The sequence below is a fragment of the Bombina bombina genome, chromosome 2, assembly GCF_027579735.1.
Source record: "Bombina bombina isolate aBomBom1 chromosome 2, aBomBom1.pri, whole genome shotgun sequence".
Taxonomy (NCBI): Eukaryota; Metazoa; Chordata; class Amphibia; order Anura; family Bombinatoridae; genus Bombina; species Bombina bombina.
The window spans coordinates 178,597,632-178,620,150 of NC_069500.1; the positions used below are offsets into that span (position 1 = coordinate 178,597,632).

At 37.7% G+C, this 22,519-nt stretch overlaps 1 protein-coding gene across 2 annotated transcripts in view; it reads left to right on the forward strand.

Moving 5' to 3' along the window:
- Positions 1 to 4,855: 4,855 nt before the first annotated feature.
- Positions 4,856 to 22,519, forward strand: part of HOMER1 (homer scaffold protein 1) — a 399,318-nt gene continuing 381,654 nt past the window's right edge. The window contains exons 1-2 of one of the 2 annotated variants that reach the window (XM_053701367.1): positions 4,856 to 4,935; positions 9,125 to 9,683. In XM_053701367.1, coding sequence (XP_053557342.1) covers positions 9,679 to 9,683 — 5 coding nt within the window. In that variant the 5' untranslated portion in view covers positions 4,856 to 4,935; positions 9,125 to 9,678. Of the gene's footprint in view, positions 4,936 to 7,584; positions 7,783 to 9,124; positions 9,684 to 22,519 lie in introns of those variants that run through there. The other variant, XM_053701365.1, reaches the window with a different exon arrangement.

Sequence of the window (22,519 nt, forward strand, 5' to 3'; positions counted from 1 at the left end):
TAATCTAACTAGAATAGATAGCATGTTGTCCTGCTTTGTAATCTAACTAGAATAGATAGCATGTTGTCCTGCTTTGCAATCTAACTAGAATAGATAGCATGTTGTACTGCTTTGTAATCTAACTAGATAGCATGTTGTCCTGCTTTGTAATCTAACTAGAGTAGATAGCATGTTGTCCTGCTTTGTAATCTAACTAGAGTAGATAGCATGTTGTCCTGCTTTGTAATCTAACTAGAATAGATAGCATGTTGTCCTGCTTTGTAATCTAACTAGAGTAGATAGCATGTTGTCCTGCTTTGTAATCTAACTAGAATAGATAGCATGTTGTCCTGCTTTGTAATCTAACTAGATAGCATGTTGTCCTGCTTTGTAATCTAACTAGATAGCATGTTGTCCTGCTTTGTAATCTAACTAGATAGCATGTTGTCCTGCTTTGTAATCTAACTAGAGTAGATAGCATGTTGTCCTGCTTTGTAATCTAACTAGAATATATAGCATGTTGTCCTGCTTTGTAATCTAACTAGAATAGATAGCATGTTGTCCTGCTTTGTAATCTAACTAGAGTAGATAGCATGTTGTCCTGCTTTGTAATCTAACTAGAATAGATAGCATGTTGTCCTGCTTTGTAATCTAACTAGAGTAGATATCATGTTGTCCTGCTTTGTAATCTAACTAGAGTAGATAGCATGTTGTCCTGCTTTGTAATCTAACTAGAATAGATAGCATGTTGTCCTGCTTTGTAATCTAACTAGAGTAGATAGCATGTTGTCCTGCTTTGTAATCTAACTAGATAGCATGTTGTCCTGCTTTGTAATCTAACTAGATAGCATGTTGTCCTGCTTTGTAATCTAACTAGAGTAGATAGCATGTTGTCCTACTTTGTAATCTAACTAGAGTAGATAGCATGTTGTCCTGCTTTGTAATCTAACTAGAGTAGATAGCATGTTGTCCTGCTTTGTAATCTAACTAGATAGCATGTTGTCCTGCTTTGTAATCTAACTAGAATAGATAGCATGTTGTCCTGCTTTGTAATCTAACTAGAATAGATAGCATGTTGTCCTGCTTTGTAATCTAACTAGAGTAGATAGCATGTTGTCCTGCTTTGTAATCTAACTAGAATAGATAGCATGTTGTCCTGCTTTGTAATCTAACTAGATAGCATGTTGTCCTGCTTTGTAATCTAACTAGATAGCATGTTGTCCTGCTTTGTAATCTAACTAGATAGCATGTTGTCCTGCTTTGCAATCTAACTAGAGTAGATAGCATGTTGTCCTGCTTTGTAATCTAACTAGATAGCATGTTGTCCTGCTTTGCAATCTAACTAGAGTAGATAGCATGTTGTCCTGCTTTGTAATCTAACTAGAATAGATAGCATGTTGTCCTGCTTTGTAATCTAACTAGAATAGATAGCATGTTGTCCTGCTTTGCAATCTAACTAGAATAGATAGCATGTTGTACTGCTTTGTAATCTAACTAGATAGCATGTTGTCCTGCTTTGTAATCTAACTAGAGTAGATAGCATGTTGTCCTGCTTTGTAATCTAACTAGAGTAGATAGCATGTTGTCCTGCTTTGTAATCTAACTAGAAAAGATAGCATGTTGTCCTGCTTTGTAATCTAACTAGAGTAGATAACGTTGTCCTGCTTTGTAATCTAACTAGAGTAGATAGCATGTTGTCCTGCTTTGTAATCTAACTAGAATAGATAGCATGTTGTCCTGCTTTGTAATCTAAGTAGAATAGATAGCACGTTGTCCTGCTTTGTAATCTAACTAGATAGCATGTTGTCCTGCTTTGTACTCTAACTAGATAGCATGTTGTCCTGCTTTGTAATCTAACTAGATAGCATGTTGTCCTGCTTTGCAATCTAACTAGAGTAGATAGCATGTTGTCCTGCTTTGTAATCTAACTAGAATAGATAGCATGTTGTCCTGCTTTGTAATCTAACTAGAATAGATAGCATGTTGTCCTGCTTTGTAATCTAACTAGAATAGATAGCATGTTGTCCTGCTTTGTAATCTAACTAGATAGCATGTTGTCCTGCTTTGTAATCTAACTAGAGTAGATAGCATGTTGTCCTGCTTTGTAATCTAACTAGAGTAGATAGCATGTTGTCCTGCTTTGTAATCTAACTAGAATAGATAGCATGTTGTCCTGCTTTGTAATCTAACTAGAGTAGATAACGTTGTCCTGCTTTGTAATCTAACTAGAATAGATAGCATGTTGTCCTGCTTTGTAATCTAACTAGAGTAGATAGCATGTTGTCCTGCTTTATAATCTAACTAGAGTAGATAGCATGTTGTCCTGCTTTGTAATCTAACTAGAATAGATAGCATGTTGTCCTGCTTTGTAATCTAACTAGAGTAGATAACGTTGTCCTGCTTTGTAATCTAACTAGAGTAGATAGCATGTTGTCCTGCTTTGTAATCTAACTAGAATAGATAGCATGTTGTCCTGCTTTGTAATCTAAGTAGAATAGATAGCACGTTGTCCTGCTTTGTAATCTAACTAGATAGCATGTTGTCCTGCTTTGTACTCTAACTAGATAGCATGTTGTCCTGCTTTGTAATCTAACTAGATAGCATGTTGTCCTGCTTTGTAATCTAACTAGATAGCATGTTGTCCTGCTTTGTAATCTAACTAGATAGCATGTTGTCCTGCTTTGTAATCTAACTAGATAGCATGTTGTCCTGCTTTGTAATCGAACTAGAGTAGATAGCAAGTTGTCCTGCTTTGTAATCTAACTAGAGTAGATAGCATGTTGTCCTGCTTTGTAATCTAACTAGATAGCATGTTGTCCTGCTTTGCAATCTAACTAGAGTAGATAGCATGTTGTCCTGCTTTGTAATCTAACTAGAATAGATAGCATGTTGTCCTGCTTTGTAATCTAACTAGAATAGATAGCATGTTGTCCTGCTTTGTAATCTAACTAGAATAGATAGCATGTTGTACTGCTTTGTAATCTAACTAGATAGCATGTTGTCCTGCTTTGTAATCTAACTAGAGTAGATAGCATGTTGTCCTGCTTTGTAATCTAACTAGAGTAGATAGCATGTTGTCCTGCTTTGTAATCTAACTAGAATAGATAGCATGTTGTCCTGCTTTGTAATCTAACTAGAGTAGATAACGTTGTCCTGCTTTGTAATCTAACTAGAGTAGATAGCATGTTGTCCTGCTTTGTAATCTAACTAGAATAGATAGCATGTTGTCCTGCTTTGTAATCTAAGTAGAATAGATAACACGTTGTCCTGCTTTGTAATCTAACTAGATAGCATGTTGTCCTGCTTTGTACTCTAACTAGATAGCATGTTGTCCTGCTTTGTAATCTAACTAGATAACATGTTGTCCTGCTTTGTAATCTAACTAGATAGCATGTTGTCCTGCTTTGTAATCTAACTAGATAGCATGTTGTCCTGCTTTGTAATCTAACTAGATAGCATGTTGTCCTGCTTTGTAATCTAACTAGATAGCATGTTGTCCTGCTTTGTAATCTAACTAGATATCATGTTGTCCTGCTTTGTAATCTAACTAGAGTAGATAGCATGTTGTCCTACTTTGTAATCTAACTAGAGTAGATAGCAAATTGTCCTGCTTTGTAATCTAACTAGAGTAGATAGCAAGTTGCCCTGCTTTGTAATATATAGAATAGATAACACGTTGTCCTGCTTTGTAATCTAACTAGATAGCATGTTGTCCTGCTTTGTACTCTAACTAGATAGCATGTTGTCCTGCTTTGTAATCTAACTAGATAACATGTTGTCCTGCTTTGTAATCTAACTAGATAGCATGTTGTCCTGCTTTGTAATCTAACTAGATAGCATGTTGTCCTGCTTTGTAATCTAACTAGATATCATGTTGTCCTGCTTTGTAATCTAACTAGAGTAGATAGCATGTTGTCCTACTTTGTAATCTAACTAGAGTAGATAGCAAATTGTCCTGCTTTGTAATCTAACTAGAGTAGATAGCAAGTTGCCCTGCTTTGTAATATATAGAATAGATAGCAAGTTGTCCTGCTTTGTAATCTAACTAGAATAGATAGCATGTTGTCCTGCTTTGTAATCTAACTAGAATAGATAGCATGTTGTCCTGCTTTGTAATCTAACTAGAGTAGATAGCATGTTGTCCTGCTTTGTAATCTAACTAGAGTAGATAGCATGTTGTCCTGCTTTGTAATCTAACTAGAGTAGATAGCATGTTGTCCTGCTTTGTAATCTAACTAGAGTAGATAGCATGTTGTCCTGCTTTGTAATCTAACTAGAGTAGATAGCATGTTGTCCTGCTTTGTAATCTAACTAGAGTAGATAGCATGTTGTCCTGCTTTGTAATCTAACTAGAGTAGATAGCAAGTTGTCCTTCTTTGTAATCTAACTAGAATAGATAGCATGTTGTCCTGCTTTGTAGGCAAAGTCAGAGAATCCTGCTGTGCTGGAGCTTATGTTGGATGGATGAAAGGTGATTTGAACTATATTTTTGCAACCTACACTTATCTTCCTGTACCGTGCAGACATGTAAATATATAGCAAGTGCACATGCATGTCACATGATGTGCCTGCTCAGATTTTACCTGGCATGAGAAAGTGGATATCTAATTAAAGTCCAGCTGCATCACGTATCTATTTTTGGTCAGCAAAACAAAGCACTATCCCTAGCTCCCCAGTCTATCTGCCTCCCCTGCATCTAGTCGGCTCGCACCCCCCTTCCCTGGCTCCATCTTCCCATATTTAGAAAGCGCTTCCGGCGGCGATGAGCACTTTGACGTCATCCCACACACGGGGGTGACGTCAATGCGGAGGGAAGAACGCGATGACGTCGCCTATTTAAATGTCTTTGGAGCAGAGGGATGGAGAAAAGGTTTGAGTGGTTGCTATTGGATCGGACCCAGGCAAGGCACAGCACCGAGCAGGCCTGCAACAACATTGCCAGCGTGCAACTCACCGGTAACGGGGGAGAGGGAGGGGGCAACAACGGGGAAATGTGTAAAGGCAAGAATTGTAGGCACTGGTAATGTTGCCCTCCTTTATTACCTGCCAAGTCGCCAATGTGTGCAGTGCAGCCCAATGTATTAGACACACATGCTCTATGTGTATAGGCAGCTGACGTGCATGCTGCATAGAAACCTTTTCTTGCTTATGCAAATGACTGTAGAGCTCAGAATTATAATCCATGGTTGCAAAGATATATGTGAATAACGTGAATTCAAAATGTGTTCGCGATACAAAAAGATTTTATTCCCTGCATATTACAAAGTACACTGTCGAAACAATGTGTTGCACGCCTGTCAGCGGTTAAACCCCCTGTCAGTAGTGGTTATATGTGGATGTGGTTGCTTTAAGAAGAAATATAAGGCACTCTTTGTGATATTCATCATACTATGCAGCCGGTTAGTGAGATTTGATACCTTTTTTATAACCTGAATTCTGCCATGAGGGACTAATTGCCTGCAGTGTGCTCGTTTGGCAGTGATAGGATGGCATTGCATAGCTAGTGTGCTGCAATGTTTCCAGTTAGAGCAGTGTGCCTCCCCGTGGTACTGATGCTGTGTAGCAATGCTAGCAGTCAGTGGAGTGTGCCCCATCTTGTGAAAAGGTAGTTTCAGGTTATGGATTTAGCAGTGCAAGGGACTCCCTGTGGCAGTGAATGGGGTTGGAGAGGGTAGTTGGCAGTAAGGCTTGTAGTAGGGCAGGTACCCCTCCTCTAGTAGTGCTAAGGTAATGTGCAGCAATGCTTGTATAGTGCAGGTACCCCCTCCTAGTAGAGCTAAGGTAATGTGCAGCAATGCTTGTATAGTGCAGGTACCCCCTCCTAGTAGAGCTAAGGTAATGTGCAGCAATGCTTGTATAGTGCAGGTACCCCCTCCTAGTAGTGCTAAGGTAATGTGCAGCAATGCTTGTGTAGTGCAGGTACCCTCTCCTCTAGTGGTGCTAAGGTAATGTGCAGCAATGTTTGTATAGTGCAGGTACCCTCTCCTCTAGTGGTGCTAAGGTAATGTGCAGCAATGCTTCTATAGTGCAGGTACCCCCTCCTCTAGTGGTGCTAAGGTAATGTGCAGCAATGCAGGTATAGTGCAGTTACCCCCTCCTCTAGTAGTGCTAAGGTAATGTGCAGCAATGCAGGTATAGTGCAGGTACCCTCTCCTCTAGTGGTGCTAAGGTAATGTGCAGCAATGCAGGTATAGTGCAGGTACCCTCTCCTCTAGTAGTGCTAAGGTAATGTGCAGCAATGCAGGTATAGTGCAGCAATGCTTGTATAGTGCAGGTACCCCCTCCTCTAGTAGTGCTAAGGTAATGTGCAGCAATGCTTGTATAGTGCAGGTACCCTCTCCTCTAATAGTGCTAAGGTAATGTGCAGCAATGCAGGTATAGTGCAGGTACCCCCTCCTCTAGTAGTGCTAAGGTAATGTGCAGCAATGCAGGTATAGTGCAGGTACCCCCTCCTCTAGTGGTGCTAAGGTAATGTGCAGCAATGCTTGTATAGTGCAGGTACCCCCTCCTCTAGTGGTGCTAAGGTAATGTGCAGCAATGCTTGTATAGTGCAGGTACTCCCTCCTCTAGTAGTGCTAAGGTAATGTGCAGCAATGCAGGTATAGTGCAGTTACCACCTCCTCTAGTAGTGCTAAGGTAATGTGCAGCAATGCTTGTATAGTGCAGGTACCCTCCCCTCTAGTGGTGCTAAGGTAATGTGCAGCAATGCTTGTATAGTGCAGGTACCCCCTCCTCTAGTAGTGCTAAGGTAATGTGCAGCAATGCTTGTATAGTGCAGGTACCCCCTCCTCTAGTAGTGCTAAGGTAATGTGCAGCAATGCTTGTATAGTGCAGGTACCCCCTCCTCTAGTGGTGCTAAGGTAATGTGCAGCAATGCTTGTATAGTGCAGGTACCCCCTCCTCTAGTGGTGCTAAGGTAATGTGCAGCAATGCAGGTATAGTGCAGGTACCCCCTCCTCTAGTAGTGCTAAGGTAATGTGCAGCAATGCTTGTATAGTGCAGGTACCTCCTCTAGTAGTGCTAAGGGAATGTGCAGCAATGCTTGTATAGTGCAGGTACCCCCTCCTCTAGTAGTGCTAAGGTAGTGTGTAGATACCCCCTCCTCTAATAGTGTGCAGCAATGCTGCAGGTACCCCCTCTAGTAGTTCTAAGATAATGTGCAGCAATGCTTTCTGCTACTGCAATGTGTCGATTTGCTGCAGGGTGCTGATTTAACCCTTTGTGTAATACAGTTACTAGTTGTGCCAAGGTTCCCATTATGGGTCATTTATCTCAGCAACAGCTTCAAGGGCAGATGGAGGAGGGTGCTTGTGCAGGGAGGCCCTATCCGTACAGTACCGACTAGAATGCACACATGCCGGTGTTATTTCTCTTCTAGCGGCCTCCCCCTACAAAACACCCTTGCAGTCCCTCGGGAATGTCACACGGGAGAGCAGAGCAGTGACAGGCCCGGATCAGCTGCTGAGGGCGGCGCTGTCCTTGTGCTCTGGGGTTATTATTTCGTATATCAGCGCCCCTCCTCCGCATCCTTGTGTCAGTGTGTATGTGTGTATGTTTCAGAGATGCCCGGTGCTGCCAGATAAGGGATGGCTGCTTGCTGTGTTCTGCGGATGGACGGGGAGAGCCTGCTGCCGCCACCGGTAGCGTTTGACTACTGCTGCCGCTCCGAGTTACCGTGCTGCTGCCGGAGGTGCTGAAATCGTCGCCTGTGACCCTGGTGAGGGCTCATCTGAAGGATGCGAGGGTGGCAACTCGGCTTGTGCACCTTACCGTCTCCACTCTGCAGCTCTTGACTTACCAGAGGTGGCCTATGCAATTTATTCTCTTTCTGTGTATGTATGTGTGTGTGTGTGTGTGTGTATGTATATGTGTATGTGTATATATATATATATATATATATATATATATATATATATATATATATATATATATATATATATATATATATATATATATATATATATATATATATATATATATATATATATATATTTGTGTGTGTGATATATACATATGATTATCAATATGTAATTGTCAATTATATTGTTATAAGTTATACACTGAAATTCTAGGAGTCTATCTATCTACACATGCCAAGACACCCTCTCTCTTGTCAGAATCAGGAAAATTCTTCAACTTTCTCTTTTTAATATGGAGTTACTTTTTTTTTTACACACACACACACACACACACACACACACACACACACACACACACACACATGGTACAGAGGGTTAACAGCTCTTACAAATCTTCCTAAATATATAAATAAATATGAGTCTCTGGTGAGAAAAACATACATATATAATTAGATACCCTTACCAAAAATTACCCCAATCATATGAGGTAAGTTTGCCGCATTGGAGGGTATATCAGGTGATGGGTAGATCCTGGTTGGTGTATTTTGTGTTTTCGTCTGCCTCTTGGAGTAGAAGGAAGTGTAGATCCTTCTGTACCGGTCTCCCCCGAAAACTTCCTATGTAGATATGCTTGTTGCCTCTTGGAGCTGTACTCTGTTGTCTTGGTATGAACTTTCTTGTCCGTATAAGTACCCTCTTTTGCTGACTCTGGTGCATACTGATCTACCCATCACCTTATATATCGTCCAATGCGGCAAACTTACCTCATATGATTGGGGTAATTTTTGGTAAGGGTATCTAATTTATCTCCACTACACTTGGATACACATCTCTATATTATAACTAAGGAATATATATATATATATATATATATATATATATATATATATATATATATATATATATATATATAATTTTTTTTTTTTTTCATGGCTGTGTCTGTTAAATATAAAGATGTTTTGTATGACCTTTTTTTATTTTGATGTTTCTCACTCATAGTCATGAGTGTTTTGTCTGTTTTGACTTTTATTCACACTATTTGTTTATAGGTTTTCAATTAAGTGTTTTGTAGAAACACACTAAAAAGATCCCTCAAACTCATTCCTAAATACATTTGTTTCCAATATATTAACATCCAGTGAGTTTGAGGATTTGGAAACTGGGCTACTAAGTCTGTAATTTTTGGAATGTGTGCAGTAATGTGTTAGTATTGGAATGCAGAAATACTGTATGAGCTTATAAACATTTTTTTGCCATTGTTGTTAAATGTCTTATTTATTATCTAGTACTGGATACTGCCTGTGAAGAAATCCCAAGGGAAACAAGTGACACGCTCCTAGCACAGGAAGAAGTCCTCGGAGGTCTGCATTTATTGGTCATACTGGTGCATACTGTATATATGTCTTTGTGTGTGGGAAGAGAAGTGTGGGAAGTGGATTGTTGTAAAGAAGGCCATGATTGGAATAAGCATTGGGCTGGCTTCCTAGTGTTTCCTCAGATTGCAAGACAAGGGAACAAACCGGCACATGAAGCAGCACTTCTTTTGTTGGATATAAATATTTTGATATACATGTGTTCTTTTTTACTGCATTGAGATACAAAGACTTATCTATACTTGTTCCAGACCCTTTTACCCATTTGGAATTAACCTTGGATTTAAAAGCCAGACACTCCATCTATCCATGTCACCTAGATCTGTTGAGTGACACAAGACAAGAGTTTGACATATTGGAAATTATTAAGTTTAAAGGAAAGCGGAGCAGTGCTAATGTTGCAGGAAGACACAGATGTAAAAATTGTGCTTTAGATTCACTTCAGTGCAAAACCCAATCTGGGCAAAATGGGGTAAGTTATATATATTTTTTTTATTCATTTGTTTTTCTTTATAAACTATACTAGATTATTAAGTAGTAACATAGCATATATTGTTTTCCACATTTTGTGAGATTATATGTTCTCTAGTAGTAAAGTGGTCATGTTTTTCATTGCATTGGGGTACTTGCTATATAAGCTTTCCTGCTTATTTAATATTAAATTGTAAGTGCTATAGGAGACGTACATTAAGCAAATGTATTCAGAGCCATATTTAATGATGCTAAATTGATGTAATGAATTGTATTGATTGTACTTACAAATATACAGCTTTCAAACAGGTCTGACCTATTGTTCAAACTGACAGGCTGAAAATAAATTGAGTTGACCTAAATTAAGTAACATAAGAATAATGTTGCATTTTTAATAGAGCATCCTGGGTCAACTTTGTATTGAAGCTGCAATACAAGCCCAGCGTGTCTGCAGCTAACACATTTCTAGTGGATATTTACAATCTCTGCCTTAGAAACACACTGACAAATATGAAAGTGCCAAGTCTTCTATTTTTTCATTTTTTTTTTTTATCTCAAGAAAATCTACCACTAAAAATACCCATTGTTCATATGAATTGCGAAAAAACTATGTTCTCTACTGTTATGTGATTTAAGACACTTAAAGTGCCTAATAAAATCAGAGGTGATTGTGGGCAAATATTGCTGTTAGATTTCCCCTTTTCTTATTATAAGTAAACATTCTCTTGCTTCAATCATGTATGTAAATTTAAAGGAACATGAAACCCAATTTTGTTTTTGTTTTTTTAAACTACTTTCTAATTTACTCCTGTTTTCAATTTTTTTTTTATCTTGGTATCTTTTGTTGAAAAGCAGAGGCATAAGCTCAAAGAGCTCTATGGCAGCAGTTTTGTGAGAATGTTATTCATTGGCATCTGCACTAGATAGCAGCACTATTTCCTCTTAGTTCCAGCCCATACCTATAACATTGAAACTTTATTGATCAGCTGTCTGTGGTCCAGAGGTTGAATTTGTTTCTTTAGCACTATTTCCTACCACTTCAGACACCTATCTAGGTATCTCTTTAACAAAGAATACCATTAGAATAGAAGTTAATTGGATTTTTTATTTTTTTAAAAATTTAAACTCTGTCTGAATCACAAAAGAATATTTTAGGGTTTCATATCCCTTTTAATTAAAACGTTTTCTTACAGAGATTTGTAAATCCCAGAATGCAGGGAGCCAAAGCTATATAATTTTACTTTTGGCTACTAACTTTTCAGATTATTCTACATATATTTGTATGCAAAGAAACAGATTTACATCTATGCCAGTAAAATCTAAGGCTAAAAATGTCCATTTACTGTAGATAGCAACTACAAAAAGCACACAGTTTAGTTTCTACATATTTATAGATTCTTAAATGTTTAGTAGCTATTGCTATTTTTTATTATATTAATAAAAAAAACAAGAATAACGGATTTATTCCCTACTGTTGGCTAAATGGATAGTAAAGTCAACATTCAACTTTCAGGAATTATATAGAGCATGCAATTTTAAACAACTCTTTTATTTTATTTCTGTTATACAATTTTGATCTTTTGGTATCATTTGTTGAAAAGCATACCTAGCTAGTCTCTGGAGCATTAATGCACTACTCGGAGCTACTGGCTATTTGAGAAACACACACACATACACACTATATATATATATATATATATATATATATATATATATATATATATATATATATATATATATATATATATATATATATATATATATATATATATATATATATATATATATATATATATATATATAATTTATTTATTAACTCACAAAAGTGAGTACACCCCCCACATTTTTGTAAATATTGTTTTATATCTCTTCATGTGACAACACTGAAGAAATGACACTTTGCTACAATGTAAAGTAGTGAGTGTACAGCCTGTATAACAGTGTAAATTTGCTGTCCCCTCAAAATAACTCGACACACAGCCATTAATGTCTAAACCGTTGGCAACAAAAGTGAGTACACCCGTAAGTGGAAATGTCCACATTGGGCCCAAAGTGTCAACTTGCTTGGAGAGTCCATCACCTTTACCCTTGGCTTCTTTAGCAAGACAGTGGTCGTCTTGGAGGTGTGTTTGGGGTCGTTATCATGTTGGAATATTGTCCTGCGGCCCAGTCCCTGAAGGGAGGGATCATGCTCTGCTTCAGTATGTCACAGTACATGTTGGCATTCATGGTTCCCTCAATGAACTGTAGCTCCCCAGTGCCGGCAGCACTTATGCAGGCCTAGACCATGACACTCCCACCACCATGCTTGACTGTAGGCAAGACACACTTGTCTTTGTACTCCTCACCTGGTTGCCTCCACACACGCTTGACACCATCTGAACCAAATAAGTTTATCTTGGTCTCATCGGACCACAGGACATGGTTCCAGTAATCCATGTCCTTAGTCTGTTTGTTTGTCTTCAGCAAACTGTTTGCAGGCTTTCTTGTGCATCATCTTTAGAAGAGGCCTCCTTCCGGGACGACAGCCATGCAGACCAAGTTGATGCAGTGTGCGGCGTATGGTCTGAGCACTGACAGGCTAACCCCCCACCCTTCATTCTCTGCAGCAATGCTGGCAGCACTCATACGTCTATGTCTCAAAGACAACCTCTGGATATGACGCTGAGCTCGTGCACTCGACTTCTTAGGTCGACCATGTCGAGGCCTGTACTGAGTGGAACCTGTCCTGTGAAACCGCTGTATGGTCTTGCCCACTGTGCTGCTGCTTAGTTTCAGGGTCTTGGCAATCTTATTATCGCATAGGCCATCTTTATGTAGAGCAACAATTCTTTTTTTCAGATCCTCAGAGTTCTTTGCCATGAGGTGCGATGTTGAACTTCCAGTGACCAGTATGAGAGAGTGTGAGAGCGATAACACTAAATTTAACACACCTGCTCCCCATTCACACCTGAGACCTTGTAACACTAACGAGTCACATGACACCGGGAAAGGAAAATCGCTAATTGGGCCCAATTTGGACATTTCCACTTACGGGTGTACTCACTTTTGTTGCCAACCGTTTAGACATTAATGGCTGTGTGTTGAGTTATTTTGAGGGGACAGCAAATTTACACTGTTATACAGGCTGTACACTCACTACTTTACATTGTAGCAAAGTGTCATTTCTTCTGTGTTGTCACATGGAAAGATATATAATACAATATTCACAAAAATGTGAGGGGTGTACTCACTTTTGTGAGATACTGTATATTTAGTGCTTGACAAATGTGTTTAAAAATTAGGAGCCAGTAAGAAAATTTAGGAGCCAGACCGTTTGTATATAGACATATGGAGAATAACCCAAAAAGTTAGGAGCCAGGGGTAAAATTCTAGGAACCAGTAGCTACCAGGCTCCTGGATTTGTCAAGCCCTGCTGTATAATACTACTTGCCATTGACTCACATAATATGTTCAGCTAGCTCCCATTAGTGCATTGCTGCTCCTTCAACTAAGGATACAGAGCGAATGAAGTAAAGCTGTATTGTATGCTCTGTCTGAATCATGAAAGAAACATTTTGGGTTTCATGTCTCTTACTAGGAGCCAGCTTACAGATTTTCATAACTATTTTAATAATCAGAACAATTTTCTAAGAGAAAAAAAAAAATAATACATGGATTCCAACATCATATTTGAAGACACATAAAAGTGGAAAACAAATTCTGTTATAGTATTTTATTATCCTACTACTGCTTGCATATAACCGTGTTAAATATATCATGGTAGTGCAATGCTGTTTATAAGTATGCTTTTCAACAAAGGAAAGTCAATTGAAAAATGTTCTTAAAATTGCATGCTGTATCAAAACATAAACGCTTAGTGCTGACTTGTATGTCCTTTTTAAAAAATATTCCATATTTAATGTGCTGCTCGTATTGTATGGAAGTTTTGAACTTGTTCTGTCTTTATTTTATTTTCTCCAAGTCAAAATAATTTTAAATGGAAAGAAAAAAAAATTACCATGTACACCTATTACACACACAGAGGGAGACATTCATTTCTAAAATATATAATCCTTTAAACACAATTATTTTTCTTATTCCCCAAATGATGCTAGCTGTGCTTCTTTCATGCCTTTGGATTACATGTTGCCACAATAGGCATTCAGATATGCCAGTCACATGTTGCCATAATTTAGCAAGACTGTAACACTGCACAAATCTAAGTGTCTATCCCAAGAACAAAATGCCTATTATGCACAATAAAATCAAATAAGCATGTATTAACCGTCCTTGTTTTCAATGTGTAGTTTTGAAATGTTCATAGCAAACTGTGTTTTACCCACTGATGCAAAGAATGAAAACCTCAGTTTCCAAGCACAGTGTACCGCAACAATATGGCCGTGCACATTGTGAAATGTCTCTGAAGATCTGCTAGTGAGATTGTGTGGCTCGTTGAATGTTGCCCTAGGAGAGCAGTTTTGTATAACAAAGCTGCTAGTTGCAGTGCCACGTATCTGAATTACACATCACAAAATAAATGTGTCTGTTCCGTAGGGCGTCTTTGCGTTTGCCTGCATATACTTTTCTGTGTACCGCAAACTAAGTGGTATCCTGGTGTCTAAATCTGTTAACATTTGTCTTGTAGGGACACGATTAACTCCAAATGAGTTTACAAGATTGCCTTGGTGACTATCATTTAAAATCATTTTCTGCTTGGGGAAACTTGCACATTTGAATGAGTGCAGTTCTTTTATGTGTGTGTTACTGTTAGTTTAAATGTGTTTCTTCAGTGTGGCGCTCAATTGATTTTTCTACTTTCCGTCCTTTAACCCATGGAAAAATCTGCTTTATAATTATTTTTGTGGGAGTTTGTATTTAACCCCTTTGCAGATTTAACACATTGTTTTAAATAAAATTCCCATTTCAACTGATTTATTTTTTTTCATTATAGCACTTGTTTTTTTTTTTTTTTACTTATTAACCAGGTACTGGATAAAGCCAATTCTTAGTTTTAGACCTCGTTAAACCATTTCTGTAGTTTGTCGGACAACCAGTTTCATTTAAAGGGCTGCTTATGCCTCGGCCAAGTCGTGTCAAGAAAAAACATAGTACTTTAACCCTTATGCTTAACTCACAACAGTAGAAATAAATCCATAATGTTTAGGTGAAAGAGGGGATTAGGTTCGTAGTAACCTTTTTGTGGGGTAAAACAGAGGATAAATGTTTTCTGAATGGTAACAACTGAACAATGTTTTTGCTTCAGCGATTTGCTAGAGGTAACAAGAAAAGTTACAGAATATAGAATTTTTTTTTTTTTTTTTCTCACTCGTAGGAAGTGAACGTTTATTGTAAAGATGCTTCTGGTGGTCACTTATGTTTATTTCAAAATGGAATTGTGAATCATTTTAAGCTATTGACGAGTGGCTAATATCTCTTAAAGGGCCGTGCTATACTTAACTTTTATTTTATTGAACCCTAAGCCGTGTTCCATTGTACCATGCATGAGTGGATTATAGGGACAATAAAGTCAAAATTAAACTTACATGAATTGGATAGAGCAATGACATTTTAACAATTTACTTCTGTTATCCGTTTTGCTTAGTTCTCTTGGTATTCTTGGTTTAAAGTGAATGTAAAGTTTCGTGAATGAGTGCCCGGTTTTTAAAAATACTATTAAAAACAGAGGCACTTAAATTCATTAAACTTCACATTGCACCGTGTGTTTTTTTTTTTTTTTTTTTAAATACTTACTTTTTTTTATTCTTTATGAAACCCAGGCCGGCAATTCTCCTGCAGCTCCTCTGTACTTACCTCAGCAATGACGAAACCGTCTTCCTCCAATCGTTGCGTGGTATCACAAGATAGACGCTCTGGGGTGCACGCCATATCTTGTGAGACCACGCAACGATTGGAGGAAGACGGTTTCGTCATCAATATGCTAAGTACAGAGGAGCTGCGGGTGGAGGATCGGCGGTTTGGGTTTCCTAAAGAAAAAGGTAAGTATTTTTTTTTTAAAAAAAAATGGTTTAATGAATGAAAGTGCCCCTGTTTGAAAAATACTAAAAAAAAAAAAAAAAAAAAAAAAAAAAACAGGGGCACTTTCATTCATTAAACCATTTTTTTTTAAAAAAAAAATACTTACCTTTTTCTTTAGGAAACCCAAACCGCCGATCCTCCACCCGCAGCTCCTCTGTACTTAGCATATTGATGACGAAACCGTCTTCCTCCAATCGTTGCGTGGTCTCACAAGATATGGCGTGCACCCCAGAGCGTCTATCTTGTGATACCACGCAACGATTGGAGGAAGACGGTTTCGTCATTGCTGAGGTAAGTACAGAGGAGCTGCAGGAGAATTGCCGGCCTGGGTTTCATAAAGAATAAAAAAAAGTAAGTATTTTAAAAAAAAAAAAAAAAACACACGGTGCAATGTGAAGTTTAATGAATTTAAGTGCCTCTGTTTTTAATAGTATTTTTCAAAAGCGGGCACTCATTCACGAAACTTTACATTCACTTTAAGAGTAATCCTAGGTGAACTCAGGAGTGTGCACGTCTTTAGCAGTCTATAACGGCAGTGTTTGCAACCATGTTTATAGCAATGTAATACATAGTTTGAAACACTGCTCTCATAGAATACTAGACGTGCATACTCTTGAGCCTACCTAGATTTACTCTTTAATGAAAGATACCAAGAGACCAAAGCAAATTTGATAATAGAAGTAAATGGAAAGTTGTTTAAAGCGACATGTACCCAAAAGTTGAAGCAATTGCAAGTGATGCATCACTTTCAAGTGATTTAAAATATGGATATTATGTCTATTTAAAGGGATCGTAAAGTCCAAATTAAACTTTCATGATTCAGATAGGGCATGTAATTTTAAACAACTTTCAAATTTACTTTTATCATCAAATTTGCTTTGTACTCTTGATGTTCTTAGTTGAGAGCTAAACCTAGGTAAGCTGATATGCTAAGTTATAAGCCCTTGAAGGCCGCCTCTCTTCTGAATGCATTTGGCAGGGTTTTTTTTCAAAGCTAAAGGGTGTTAGTTCATGTGTTTCATATATAGACATTGTGCTCATGCACGTGGAGTTATTTAAGAGTCAGCACTAATTGCCTAAACTGCAAGTTTGTCAAAATATCTGAGATAAGGAGGCGGTCTGCAGAGGCTTAGATACAAGGTAATTACAGAGGTAAAAAGTATATTTCTATAACAGTGTTGGTTATGCAAAACTGAGGAATGGTAAATAAATGGGTTATCTATCTTTTTTTAAACAATAATATTTTTGGTGTTTACTGTCCCTTTTTTATATTGCATGCTCTATCTGAATCATGAATCTGTAATTTTTGACTTTACTGTCCCTTTAAGTTATGAAAAGTTGTTTTCTGGAGTGGAACAGAGGAGATATTATATTTATATATATTATATTTATATATATATATATTTATATATAATTTTTTTTCTTGTTGTAATACGACTTTATTTTCTGCTGTGCAGGAATGAATGGGAGCCACAGTAAAAAAATCTCTGTAGAAGGGTGCGCATGTGTTTTCCTGTTGCCCGTAGTTGCTATGTCAGGGCTTGACAGATCCCAGGGGCGCGATCCGATATAGATCGCAGTTTGCGGCACAAGCGAGGGAACCCGCGTCGCCCGCAGTTTCAGCTCGCAACTCGAGCTATCCCATATATGTCGCCGTCAGATGCTAACGTGCCGTAAGTCTGACAAACCAGCGATGTCCAGAAATCTGCGCAAGTACAAATTTCTGGCGTCGCCAGTGACTTGCGGCACGTTAGAAACTGCAGGCGCCTACAAAACCTGACTAAAGTCTAAATCACCCGCACTGTCTAACACGCATCCCTAACATAGCCCGACACGTCTAACCCTCTATCCGCTATCCCCCCTCACTAGCCTAACAATAAAATATGTATTAACCCCTAAACCGCCGCCACCTAATAAAGTTATTAACCCCTAAACTGCCGCCAGCTATATTAAATCTATAACCCCCTAAAGTGAGCCCCTAACACCGCCGCCATCTACCTTACCTACCCCCTAAATGAGCCCCTACCCCGCCGCTATTTTAAAATTATTAACCCCTAATCTAATCCCCCTACCCCGCCGCCATCTATATTAAATTATTTAACCCCTAAAATACTAAACTATCCCTACCACTAAACCTAAGTCTAACCCTACAAATAGCCCTGAAAAGGGCTTTTTGCGTGGCATTGCCCCAAAGTAACAGCTCTTTTGCCAGCCCTTAAAAGGGCTTTTTGCGGAGCATGCCCCAAAGTAACAGCTCTTTTACCAGCCCTTAAAAGGGCTTTTGGCGGGGCTTTGTCACAAAGTAAACTGCTCTTTTGCCTACAATCTACATCCCCCTACACCGAGGCCACCTATAATAAATGTATTAACCCCTAATCTAATCCCCCTACACCGCCGCCAGCTATATTAACCCTAATTATATTAGGGTTAATATAGTTAATATCGTTATTATATTACATATATATAAAGTATAATAACCCTATCTAACTCTAACATCCTAACTAAACTCTTATTAAAATAAATCAATATTAATATTATTAATTAAAATATTCCTATTTAAATCTAAATACTTACCTATAAAATAAACCCTAAGATAGCTACAATGTAATTAATAATTACATTATAGCTATGTTAGGGTTTATATTTATTTTACAGGTAAATTGTTAATTATTTTAACTAGGTATAATAGCTATTAAATAGTTATTAACTATTTAATAGCTACCTAGTTAAAATAATTACCCAATTACCTGTAAAATACAAATATCTATCTAAAAATACAATTAAATAAACTAAATTACAAAAAAAAACCCACTAAATTACAAAAAATAAAAAAAAGATTACAAGATTTTTAAGCTAATTACACCTATTCTAAGCCCCCTAATAAAATAATAAAGCCCCCCAAAATAAAAAAAATTCCCTACCCTATTCTAAATTAAAACAAGTTCAAAGCTCTTTTACCTTACCAGCCCTTAAAAGGGCCTTTTGTGGGGGCATGCCCCAAAGAAAACTGCTCTTTTGCCTGCAAAAAAAACACAATACCACCACCCACATACCCCTAATCTAACCCAAACCCCCCTTAAATAAACCTAACACTACCCCCCCTGAAGATCTCCCTACCTTGTATTCACCCCGCCGGCCAGAACTCCTGATTCAAGTTCATTCTGATTGAATCAGCCAATCAGATTCAAGTTCAATCCGATTGGCTGATTCAATCAGCCAATCAGATTTTTCTACCTTAATTCCGATTGGCTGATAGAATCCTATCAGCCAATCGGAATTCGACGGACGCCATCTTGGATGACGTCATTTAAAGGAACCTCATTCGTCGGGAAGTCGTCGTGCCGGGAAGGATGCTCCGCGGCGGAGGAGCGAAGTAAGAAGATTGAAGATGCCGATTTGCTTGAAGACGTCGCCGATGGAAGAAGACTCTCTGCCGCTTGCTTCAAGACATCGCCCGGATGGAAGAAGACTTCACTGCCGCTTGCTGGAACACATCGCCCGGATCGGATCAGGAGTTCTGCCTGGGGGGTGGTATTGTGGGTTTTTTTGCAGGCAAAAGGGCAGTTTTCTTTGGGGCATGCCCCCACAAAAGGCCCTTTTAAGGGCTGGTAAGGTAAAAGAGCTTTGAACTTGTTTTAATTTAGAATAGGGTAGGGAATTTTTTTATTTTGGGGGGCTTTATTATTTTATTAGGGGGCTTAGAATAGGTGTAATTAGCTTAAAAATCTTGTAATCCTTTTTTTTATTTTTTGTAATTTAGTGGGTTTTTTTTTTTGTAATTTAGTTTAGTTTATTTAATTTATTGATAGTGTAGGTGTATTTGTAACTTAGGTTAGGATTTATTTTACAGGTAATTGGGTAATTATTTTAACTAGGTAGCTATTAAATAGTTAATTATTTTAACTAGGTATAATAGCTATTAAATAGTTATTAACAATTTACCTGTAAAATAAATATAAACCCTAACATAGCTATAATGTAATTATTAATTACATTGTAGCTATCTTAGGGTTTATTTTATAGGTAAGTATTTAGATTTAAATAGGAATATTTTAGTTTATAATATGAATTAGATTTATTTAATAAGAATTTAGTTAGGGGTGTTAGGGTTAGATAGAGTTAATATAGTTTATATAAATACTATAGTAACTATATTAACCTTAATATAATTAGGGTTAATATATATAATGTAATAACTATATTAACTATAATATACTTAGGGTTAATATAGATAATATAGCTGGCGGCGGGGTAGGTAGATTAAATTAGGGGTTAATAATTTTAATATAGCTGGCGGCGGTGTAAGGGGTTCACATTAGGGGATAGATCAGTTAGATGGTGGCGGTTTTAGGGGTTCACATTAGGGGATAGATCAGTTAGATGGTGGTGGTTTTAGGGGCTCACAGTAGGGGGTTAGTTTATGTAGATGGCGGCGGTTTAGGGGTTAAATACTTTATTAGGGATTGCGGCGGGGATCGCGGTTGACAGGGAGATAGACATTGCGCATGCGTTAGGTGTTAAGTTTATTTTAGCAGCCAGTTTAGGGAGTTACGGGGCTCCAATAGTCAGCGTAAGGCTTCTTACGGCTGCTTTTTGTGGCGAGGTGAAAATGGAGTAAGATTTCTCCATTTTCGCCACGTAAGTCCTTACGCTGTATATTGGATACCAAATTGCGCGGGTTTGGTATACCTGCCTATGGCCCAAAAAACTACGGGCGACGGCAGAAATATACGCGCGTAACTTCTAGGTTACGCCGTATATAGGATACCAAACCGCGCAAATATTGGCGTCGCCGACTTTTGCGGGCGACGATTTTTATCGGATCGACCCCCTGGTGCCTAGAAAATGTGTCCTCAGTCTTGTTAATATGCCTCTGTGTATTGGCAGGGGAGAGGGGAGGCACTTCTCATCTTCACACGTTGTACACTGCCAAAATCACCAGTACTTTCTTCCCTAGCCCAACAGTGTTACAATGCATTGAATAGCAATTGTTTTCAGGCCTCTTTTGGTATTTAATTGTTTTTATTAGGGTTGTACCGATACTAGTATCGGTATCGGTACCGATACCAAGTATTTGCATGAGTACTTGTACTCATGCAAATGCACCGATACTTAAACCGATACCTCTACTTCCTACCCATACGCTATCTTGTAGCGTTTTTTCAAACTGCATGTTCCCATTTCATTTTAAACTGGAGTGGAGACTAAACTAAAAATTGTTTACTACTGTTCTGCCAATACAAATTGCTGTTATTTGTATTATTGTAGGAGAGATCACTGTACCTCGTTCAGACAAACCCCTGAAGTACTGGGCAGTTAATAAACAGATTTCCAGCTCAGGCTAAAATGGCCCAAAAATATCTTTCTGCCCCATGCAGTAGTGTGGAAAGTGAAAGACTGTTCAGCTTAGATTGAAACCTCCATACAAATGTCAGATTGATGTTATATAACAACCCTACAACCCAATTGCATCACCCCTTTAAATTTAATATTTTATTGTAATATTTTTTATTTATAAACATGTTCAGTAAACTTTGTGACAAATAAAACCGTTTTATTATTTCATAATGTCTTTTTAATTAGTCCTCTATAATTATAAAGAAGGAATCTTAAATAATTAGTATTGTGCTTAGTAAACTGTCACATGACATTAAAAAAAGTATCGGTAATTGGTATCGGCGAGTATTTGAAAACAAGTATCGGTACTTGTACTTGGTCATAAAAAAATGGTATCGGTGCAACCCTAGTTTTTATACACTTACTTATTCCCAATAGAGACTATTCCACTACACTCATTTTGTTTTTCATACATAAATTGAGCAGACTGTTGAAACAAAAAGGGGAACCCTAAATTGAAAATAAGCATAACAGAAGTGTAATATTGAACAAACACTCTGCTAAAAATACACCCAAACTTGCCATAAATCTTTCAAAGTTAATTTTAAACAAACAAAAAAAATTGTGGTCAAAGTGAAACCAATACTGATAAAAATACAAATGTAAAATTACAAATACCATGCAGTAAAAAACAAAACATGAGTCACTATACACTCAGTGACCACTAAACATCAGCATGGGGAATAAATATGATATAAGTGATTTGAATTGTGGAACTATGTTTTACAAACACTTGTTCAAGCATGCTTTAAATTAAAGGGATGTTAATATTCTTCAAGGAAAAAAATAAATGTTAACTATTTATTGCAGCATTATAGAATTTAACATTTTGAGAAAAGCTATGTCTTTTTAACCTATTTGCAGGACTCTGTTTATGGACAATGCAGTTCATTACTTCATTATCTTGAATCCCCTAAATTATGTGGTTCAGAAACCTCCATGCCCAAAATTTTGAAAGGTAATTGTCTGCTCTTTCAAATGATGTGTGTCTTGGGGGATAAAGATTAAAGGGACACAAAATGCAAATTTGTATTTTCTTGCGCAATTTCAGATAGAGCATGCAACTTTCTAATTTACTCCTATTATCAATTTTTTTTTCTTTGTTCTCTTGCTATTTTTATTTGAAAAAAACAAACAAGAATGTAAGCAACCAATCAATCCACAAGCTCTACCCAGGTTCTGAACCAAAAATTGCTTACATTCCTGCTTTAAAAAAAAAAAAAAAAAAAAGGTACAACGAGAATGAAGAAAAATGTATAATGTGTTTAACCCCTTAAGGACCAGCGACGTACCCTGTATGTCGCTGGCCTTTTTTTGGGACTTGATTGTTTTATAGCGCGGTCTTGCCACCAGCGTTGAGACTGCTCTATTCCACAAAGCCTGCTGAAGGGAGGGAATTAATAGCGTGTTCTTGCTAGACTT